This window comes from Acipenser ruthenus, chromosome 16, assembly GCF_902713425.1.
Source record: "Acipenser ruthenus chromosome 16, fAciRut3.2 maternal haplotype, whole genome shotgun sequence".
In the NCBI taxonomy this organism is placed as follows: Eukaryota; Metazoa; Chordata; class Actinopteri; order Acipenseriformes; family Acipenseridae; genus Acipenser; species Acipenser ruthenus.
This window is the reverse complement of record NC_081204.1, coordinates 13,457,482-13,466,705: the sequence shown is the minus strand read 5'-3', so window position 1 is coordinate 13,466,705 and position 9,224 is coordinate 13,457,482. Positions and strand designations below refer to the sequence as shown.

Here is a 9,224-nt window from a genome sequence, read left to right as displayed (position 1 = left end):
TCACACGTGAGATTTAAGGTGGCCCTGGGCTGCTTCAGGGCTGCCTTTTGGTGGACGCTCCAAAAAAGAAATGCAAGCCCTGGGCCGAACTAGATTTAGGGCCTGCAATCCGGGACCAGGGCCTTTACATAAGTATGAACGCAAAGCAGACTAGGGCCGGCCTTCTCGTATGATTGTCTATGATAACACAGAAAAACTAAGATGATGTCGGAGCTTTTTGTGTTTTACAATTGGGGAGGGGCAAAAAAAAAAAAAGGATTTGTTTTATTGATCAATTGCACTGGTAAGCTTGTAACTTGCTTATTTGAAAGTGTAAAAACGTATTTTCACCGTAATATTTATTAGATTTCAATGCCTGTTACTGTGATTATTATTGCTAATGTTATTCTAAAGCCATATGTTCAGTAGTCTTCCAAGAGAAGGAGTGATGCTGATGTTCAGTCTTTACTGGTAATGGTTAGGGACTAGAGAATAATAATAACAATGATAATAATAACGACTAAACAACAGAACAGTTTAACGATCGTGTTTGTAAACAAAGACAGTATTAAACAAAGTTAAACAAATACGTATAAATGAGAAGAAATACATGTAATGTATTTAACATTATTTAATGCCGTGTCTTTCCTTAGGAGGGAGCAGTAGTACTATTAGGTGGTCAGTCGTGAGTCTTGTGAATGTCAGTCATTGTGTACAACCTGATAGTCATTTGCAATCTGAGTGAACTCTCCATCACGAAAATAAATAGTTATACCTGTCAACGCTAGCAAGTTGCTGTTTGCCACATTTTAGGCCTGCTTTTCAGTCACACATGTGAACGCGCAAAGGCGCCTTAAAAACGTAAATGTGAACGGGGTTGCAGACCCTGGACCGTCCCAGTATTGTGAACGGGGTCATAATAGTTTATCTTAACTAATCATATTGTGGCCTTACTGTGTTGTTGCAAATTCTTACAAAATTTCAGGGGTGATGTGTCCACATTTTACAAATTTTGCTCTGTAATTTCTCAATATTTATGGATTTTTGTTTTACAGTGCTCTATTTATTCCATAAGAAGTAACCAAAAGGCTGTAAGTCCAGTGAAACAGAGGCCAGTCAATAACAAATGGCATATAGATAACATGTTGTCTATATAGATATAAACAATAAAAAAGTTGTCATGTTTTTTTTTCCCCCTGTGCGTTTTTAAGAATCATACATTTAAATATACATGTGGGTGGGTGTGTTAGGGGGTAAGTCGATCAAAATCTTTTTGGGCGAAGTTCCCCCAAACTGAACTTCAAATTGATTAACTTAACTTCGCTCAACGCAAAGGTAACTTTACAAAATGTACAGAGATGGGGTGTATTAAAATTAGGGATGGTACCTACTCTCCAGTAGTCAATCAAACAAATTGACAGCAGTGTGGAGTAGTGGTTAGGGCTCTGGACTCTTGACCGGATGGTCGTGGGTTCAATCCCCGGTGGGGGACACTGCTGTTGTACCCTTGAGCAAGGTACTTTACCTAGATTGCTCCAGTAAAAAAAAAAAAAAACCAACTGTATAAATGGGTAATTGTATGTAAAAATAATGTGATATCTGTATAATGTGAAATAATGTATAATGTGATATCTTGTAACAATTGTAAGTCGCCCTGGATAAGGGCGTCTGCTAAGAAATAAATAATAATAATAAATTGCTCAAACTTCCCATTAAGAACACTTCACCAAATAAGTGTCAGGGAAGTTGATAGCAGGAAGGTTTTTTTAATTTATTTTTTTTACAAATATCTTAAAAATAACACAGGCAGGACATGAACAGCAGTTTCAGTGCTATGCTGCAGTGAAACTAGTTAATTACTCAATTTCCATGGCGACAAGAGATTTAAGGTGGTATTGCTAATTAAAAATGTACAGAATCATTAGTTACAAATATGGTAAAAAGTACTAGATGAAATATAAAATGTAAACAAAAAAGTTCGACATGGAGTGATAAAGGAGTCCATATTTAGAAATAAATATAATTTATTATGTTTTCAATGCACTGAAAAATAGCTATATAAATCCTTAGTCTTCAATCAATGTGCTAATAATCATCACATTCTGTAAAGGTTTTAACTATATTCTTATCAATTTGTGTAACTCTCCTGCAAAACCTTCCCCCTTCAACACTGCTTTTAAAGTTGCCCTCTCCTGGTTCCATATCTGATTCTTCAAACTCAGTCCCGAAAACAAAACTGTCCCCATCAAAAAAGTCATGTCTGTCATAGCCATGCTCCTGAAAGTGATGGTTCTGGAATTCCTCATTCACGTCTGCGCTATCCCAGAACATGTCGTCAGTATCAACCTCAAAATCCTGAAAGAAGTCATCAAAACTAAAGGTGAAAAAGGGCTGGGCAAAGTCACTCCCCTCTTCACTTGCGTGCTCAAAAGCCTGTTGCCCAAATTGATCATATTCTCTTCTTTTCTCTTCATTAGAGAGCACTTCATATGCTAGAAACAAGAGAGGTACAAGTTAGCATGTCACTGTGCAAATACTTAACAGTGTATCTAAAGCCCCTTTCACACTGGCGCTCCTACCCAGATCCCGACCCGGGTTCTGGCTACCCGGGTCACAATCCCGTGTGGTGAAACCATGTACGCTCTGACCCGGGTCGAGCGAGACAAAATGCATGATGGGCATTCCTAAGTGGTCACAAAGAGCCACGCCTGCATGAAGGTTTCATTTCTGTTTATTATGTTAAGCCATATTTCTGTTGCTTGAGACACACTGCGAGCCAGATTGCAGCAGGAATGAAGAAACAGTTGCTTTAAATCAACATTTGGGCCGACAGTTCATCTCGAAAGCCTGAACAGATGAAAGGGTGGATATGTGAACGTTGCTGCTTCTGAAGCACGCTTCTTCATAACACAGTGTGAAATCCCGTAGGTGACCCGGGTCCGACCTGGGTAGAGCATGCCAGCGTGAAAGGGGCGGAGGTGTGGAGAAAGTGCCGAGTACTGAATTGAAGAATAACATTTAAAGACTTGAAATGTTTGCTATTTTACTATAACCAGATAAACAACTGCTAAAAACAAGCAAAACAAGTACATATTCTGATCTGCCATGAAATCCACAGTCAGTTGAACTATGTGTCAGTAACATACACCCACAAGCATACAAGTAAAAAATTATAGTCCCTTAACCAAATTCAGAACTATGCATCCCCTTTCAAATAAAAGTTTTAGTACCATTTTAAGTTGAATTTCAGTTGCCAAACTAGGATTTTACCATTTGAGATAGCAACGTGTCATTTCTACCCACATCCTAGGAATGATTAAAGAGGCCTTTCTATGGTTTGTCCTTCAGTGGAAATTCATGAACTAGATTAAGCAACATGCATTAGTGCGGATAGGCATGCGTGTTTAATGCTGTTTTTACACTGAAATGTTATCCAAAATCCTCCACTGTTGAGTCAGTATCTTGAAGAAGGTCCCCATGACTTATAACTACATTAAAAAAAGGCCACCAGCAAAAACAGCAAGCAAGACCACAATTAGCAGTGAAATGTGGACTTGCTATACCACTATACCTCATTTCCATAGCTAGGACCCGATTACCAAAGCTGTACTTGTAGTTATTATCCCAGAGGATGGGGTATATACACTTCACATGTCTGCATATATCTGGAAACCACATATCCAATACTGATGAAACATGGTATTAACTTTATTTAGTATAAGTTATTGAGAGTGTTAGATTCTGCATGTCACACTTACAGTTTTGAATATATCTGGAAAACCACATGTTGAATCGTTACATATTGGTGATGTGTGTCATTCAGTGTTGTAGTTTTTTTTTTTTTTTTTAACAAGGCATTGGCTTTACCAATATCAATGTATTTGTATTAATACAGTCATGATGGGATTTAAGATCTCAAATGTACCCACTGATTTCATAAAATACCTTAGTAGTCTACTTTATCAACTTTGGCATAAATTGGAAATGAACAAAAACAGCCATTGATTTTACTAGGCGCTGAGCTATGTGTGTTGATGTTTCATGCATTTAGCATATTATTATTTTTGCGTTTATTATAAGCAGATAAATAAAGTAATAAATCAGAAGCACCCTACCTTCAGCAATTTCTCTGAATTGAATCTCGGCTTCTGAGCTCTTGTTTTTATCGGGATGGTACTTCATAGCAAGTCTGTGGAAAGCCTTTCTGATCACTCTGTCGGTAGCAGACGGTGAAACTCCCAGAACGTCGTAGTAATCCCGTGTGCTCACAATCACTTCCACCAGCAGCAGCAAGCTCAGCACTGTGACCAGCCGGAATTTCAAAACTGTGACCATTCTTCCTCTATTGAAAAAACAGCTACTACAATCAAACAACTATTACATTGAATGTAAAGACATACAGTCAGTGAATGGTGTTACTTTAGCCGTGTCTCGTGAATACCCAAACAGTCAAATTCGTGTGATCAGATATAGGTTAAAAGACAGGAGTATTCTAATCGACACACCTTTCCCATTCCCGGGAGTAGGGCAAAGAATGTAAATAAATCCACAGTTAAAAAATAAACTGTGTCATTCTTCAGTATTTAAATGGATAATCCTTTCATTTCGAATGTAAACACATCATGGCCTACTTTAGTGTGTGTTACACTCACGGTTTAAATCATGTGACGGAACATATGGCATTTGCAAATTAGTGTCGTAAACCTTAGAGAACGCTGACCTTTCAGACTTAGAATTTTCAAAAGTTAAAAGGGTGTGTTTTACATAATCGGTAACATGTCAGTTTAATGAGGAGAAACGTGCTGGACTCTGGACTTACCTGAGTGTTGCTGCTAGCTCAGGCTGACTGACTCGGCGTATCCGAAAGAAAAAGCGAATCCTGTCCAGTGCAATCTGTGAATAAAAGGAAGTGCAGCAGTTTCGGCGTGCCCAGTGGAGTGTGAACAAGTTCTTTCAACATCATATTGTTATACTTTAAACTGAATTATTTGATATGTTTCATGTGCGCATTTCCAGGCAGCCCGGTTGTATCACTCTGTCTCATTGAGAACTAATCTCATTTAGAACTAGACTCCTTTGGTCAATTGCAATGAACTAATACAGTCGCGTATTAACTGGGGATATATCCTGTGGTCAGTACCGAGGACAGTACTTACTGTACTAATGATATACTGACTGTAGGATTGTTTCAATTGCAACGAATCTAGCTCCTCCAGATAGTCTGCAGGTAGGATTTAAGATGTTCTCAATTGAATTGCAACGAACACACTGTATCAGTCGTATGCCCCCGAGAAGAAGATCGTAAAACAAGGTGTTAAATTAGTACAGTGATTCGAGTAATCTGGTGCAAACCCGGTTTAATAAATATAACTAAGCGCATCTTGAGAAACTGACTGTGTGGAACAGTGTCCGCTCTGCACATGTCATTTCTTTGAGAGGTTTGTAATGCAGTTGTATGACTGATAATGAGGAATTTGAGAGCATTTTCAGGCATAAAATCTCAGTGCATGCTGCATGTTAAACCATTTTTAGTCGAAACAGAACAAATATGTTTGCCAAATCTATGACATCATAGGTTTGGTGGCATATGTTTATATTTTGCACATATTGATCCCCATAGATTTATATATCAGAGAATTAATGCAAGTGTTGATCCACTTACTGTATACAGTATTTAAAATCCATACAAAATATGTGGGGATGAATATGTTTATTATTGAAACATGGTAACTCATTTAAGTATGGTAATCAATTAAAATACCATGTTTATACAGCTTGCAGTTTCTTAAGTTTAATACAAATTACTTGAACAAACCCAATGTTCTCAAATAAATAACTTGTTTGTTCTTTCTCTATAAAACTGGCGGGTTTTTAGTTTGGTATACTGCTGATGAGTTCTGTGTCATAACAAGCTGTTTTACTGATTCTCCACAAGGTGGTGCCAAAGAGTTACTTTTAAATATGTATGAAAGACAAATCTATGTATACAGGAATGGAGATGTTAACACACTATTTGCACATTAATACATTTGGAAGTATTTTGCAATGACAACTAGTATCCAACCAAGTTAAAGAAATGCTGGACTAACACTGCTGTGACTCGACAGTCAATGCAAAATACCTGCAAAATGAATCTTCTTAAATAATCGTTATAAAAAAGAGGTAAGCAGGGATTGAAAGTTATATGTAGAATCGTTACATCACACATTCGTTACAACATGATTGTATAATTGTTATTTATTTATTTGGTATTTCTGTAGTGCATATAACTGCTACGCCAAACTGTCTTTACTGTATATAGGCGAAAAGTTATAGTGACACCATGTTTAAATCTTACAGCTGTTTGCTGTAATAATTAAACACAAGGAGTGGTAAACAATCTACTTTTTCTTTCAGTATTTGTGCTAGTTTATTGCTCCCCACAGCCATTATGCTCAATTGAAATATTCACTGTTTGGAGGAGCATGAACAAATAAACACAAAAACATTAAACGTTTCAAACAAAGAACATAACACGTAATAAGTATCGGCAACTCCATATGAATGAAACCAAGTTCAGTTGTTATAATTTTATTTTATCCTACATATTAAAAAAAAAAAAAAAGACGTTTCAGTGCATTCTTCATGGCATCAAAGTATAAACATTAAGAATCACACAAATGTATACAAAACACACATATCGCATAAAGTTGTACTTCTAGTGGGCTATAAGTATCTGTAAAATCTGCTTGAGTTTAAACGGACCCTTACACTTTATTTCCACTAGAAGTCTCTCTTGTATATTATGCATGATAATATTTGAACTGCCGCGCTGCTGTCTTGCAAAATACTCGCCGGCTGTTCGTCACCCAGAGTGCAGCTCAGTGTAAACAGAGACTATGGCTGAAGAGGAGGGAGGTGGAGATCAGAATATCAACAACAACATGGGGAATCAATTACAGCTTTTACCGGGTAATTAAAGGGTTTGAAATATTGAGACTGCATTAACCAGCTGTTTAGAGAACTATTATAGATGATATGGGATGAAATGTGCGCCATGACGAAATTATTTCACTTACGCTTTTAAGTTTATTTTCTACAATTAGTGTTATTATTATTGTATATGTAAATAAAACACCAGATCCATTTTTAAATGACGCTCGATTTGTCAAACACATGTGCGCTGTACGTTTATGCGGTGCAAAAAGAAAAAAAAAAGACCAAATAACGACCTACAAAATGCATGCTCTGTCATTTTGTTTTTTTATTACATGTGAATTACACCTGCAGTGCATCTGAAAGCAAACGAAACCTAGGAGTCAGGTTGCAAACTGCAATGCACACAGTTTGTGCATAATGTCTGTACTCGACTCAGCAAAGTGTTTTTGTATGAGCTGAAGCTCTTGTGCAAACAGTTATTAACATTACAAACTAGATCCGTACTACAAAGAGATGCAACGTCCAGTTCTCCTGTAATTAACTAATTAAATTGCTAACTGATAACTCTCATTTTGAATGTAGGCATATTCTTAGCACTGCAGATTTCAGTAGTACTACCAGACAGTCACTGTGTCGCTGATTCAGACTTCCTGGTATTCTAGAACATTATTCTGTAAAGACTATACTAACCAGAGATTTAAGACCGATTTGTTATCTCTTAGCACTAGAAATATTATTACAGGCTCCCTTTTGAATGTCTTTTGGTTCTTTGCTTTTAAACAAAGAACAATGTATTTCATAGTTTAAATGCAACACTAGATTAGGTTGTTCCTGGTACTTCAGTATCATCAATCAGACTGTGTATGACGTATGCAAAAGTGCCAGGATGCAGTAGTTTATCGATAAAGTTGTATTTCCAAAATATTCTCAGCACAATAAGGCCCCAGTAGTAATGTTAATAACATTAAGAGGAAAGAAAGGGATTTTAAAACCATATGTTTGCACTCATTTATTGTGTAATTTAAAATGTCACAGATATAGTTATAATTATGAGTACTGTATGATGGTAACAAATCCTGTGATGTGTGTTTATATTCGTTTAAAAATAATGCTGTTACCCTAATGGCCCACGGATATTATTTAATTTTGGATATATACATTTTCAGAATGAAATCTACTCCTAAAACAGCTTTTAAGACTGCATAAACATTTTTTGGGGGTTAATATTGGGTCATTCTGTGACAAGCAATGGTTATTTCAGTACAGCGCTGTCTCATATTTTGACCAAACTAATGACCTTACTTTTTTTTTTGTCTTAATTTCAGCTTCATTGGATCAGTGGTTCAGAAGCTAAACATATACATTAAAATAAACATTTTCAGAAACACAGCTTGCACACTGTTCATGTTTACCCGTATTAGAATGGCCTTTTCACATTGGCCATCTGAATTTCACAAAGCAAACTAAGGAGAGCTGTGCCACCTGGTGTGAACATGGTAAATTGATCTTGAGATTATCTTAGATGGAGGTCTGTCACAGCACAGCACTGGAAGGAAACCAAATGGAGCATCGAGCCCCTTCAAATATCAGACTGTGCTGTGTTCAGGCTGTCTTGATTTGTCACGGAGAGTGACCCTTTTGTGAAATGTTATTGAAAATATGAAATAACAATTTCGTACACAATTCAATAAATATAAAACGAATACAAATGAAAATAAAAACTTAAGTGAAAGGTTGGGTGCGGTCTCATATCGAGGAAGCATTTCAATCTTAATAGTTAATGATGTGACTGTCTCCCCCCCCCCCAACTCCCCATTTGTATCTGTTTGTGCTTCATTTGGAATATGTCTTGTTTAAGTAGAAAATGAAGATGATGATGATGAGATGGAAAGGGAAGATCACGATAGTGACGAAGCTGAAAAACCAAACATTATGAACTTTGACACTAGTCTGCCAACGTCACATGCAGTAAGTGTTCCTTTCTTCCATTGCTATCACATACACAATATAGGATAGGCTCTCATTGTTCACAGAAACCACTGTGTATATTTATAATTCAAACAGATGTGTTAAAATTATATTTACAAAGCGATTCAAATCTTGAACAATGAGTTTACAAAGTATTACACTATACCACACTCTTTTCATAGTGCACAGAATCCTTTCTGTTGAAGTAATTGTAGCTAATAGAATAGTCCATGAATTCTCTGCCGTACACATCCATTGATTATATAGGTCCCAAATGTGCAGTTTGGAAAGAAACACGTTTTAGCAAATACGTATTTTCATTTTAAAACCTATACCGTATTCCTTCGAATTTAAGACGC

At 36.7% G+C, this 9,224-nt stretch overlaps 2 protein-coding genes across 3 annotated transcripts in view; one reads left to right on the top strand and one right to left on the bottom strand.

The window, feature by feature from the left end:
* Nucleotides 1–1,985: 1,985 nt before the first annotated feature.
* Nucleotides 1,986–5,020, bottom strand: LOC131697742 (dnaJ homolog subfamily B member 9-like). Its single transcript, XM_058988869.1, has 3 exons — nucleotides 4,799–5,020; nucleotides 4,095–4,321; nucleotides 1,986–2,471 (listed from the first exon to the last, which is right to left on the bottom strand). The coding sequence occupies exons 2-3, from the start codon at nucleotides 4,312–4,314 to the stop codon at nucleotides 2,065–2,067; spliced, it is 627 nt and encodes a 208-aa protein (XP_058844852.1). The 5' UTR covers nucleotides 4,315–4,321; nucleotides 4,799–5,020; the 3' UTR covers nucleotides 1,986–2,064.
* A 1,763-nt stretch (nucleotides 5,021–6,783) lies between these two features.
* LOC117412269 (protein cereblon-like) overlaps nucleotides 6,784–9,224 on the top strand; it is a 49,609-nt gene continuing 47,168 nt past the window's right edge. Inside the window, exons 1-2 of one of the 2 annotated variants that reach the window (XM_058988867.1) lie at nucleotides 6,784–6,930; nucleotides 8,756–8,865. In XM_058988867.1, coding sequence (XP_058844850.1) covers nucleotides 6,858–6,930; nucleotides 8,756–8,865 — 183 coding nt within the window. In that variant the 5' untranslated portion in view covers nucleotides 6,784–6,857. The remainder of the gene's footprint in view (nucleotides 6,931–8,755; nucleotides 8,866–9,224) is intronic. The other variant, XM_058988868.1, reaches the window with a different exon arrangement.

Bases quoted from the DNA above. Each gene is read 5' to 3' on its own strand.
- LOC131697742 (XM_058988869.1), bottom strand. From the start codon at position 4,314: ATGGTCACAGTTTTGAAATTCCGGCTGGTCACAGTGCTGAGCTTGCTG. The intron at 2,472-4,094 runs GTAGGGTGCTTC...TCTTGTTTCTAG, and splicing joins ATTCAGAGAAATTGCTGAAG to CATATGAAGTGCTCTCTAAT.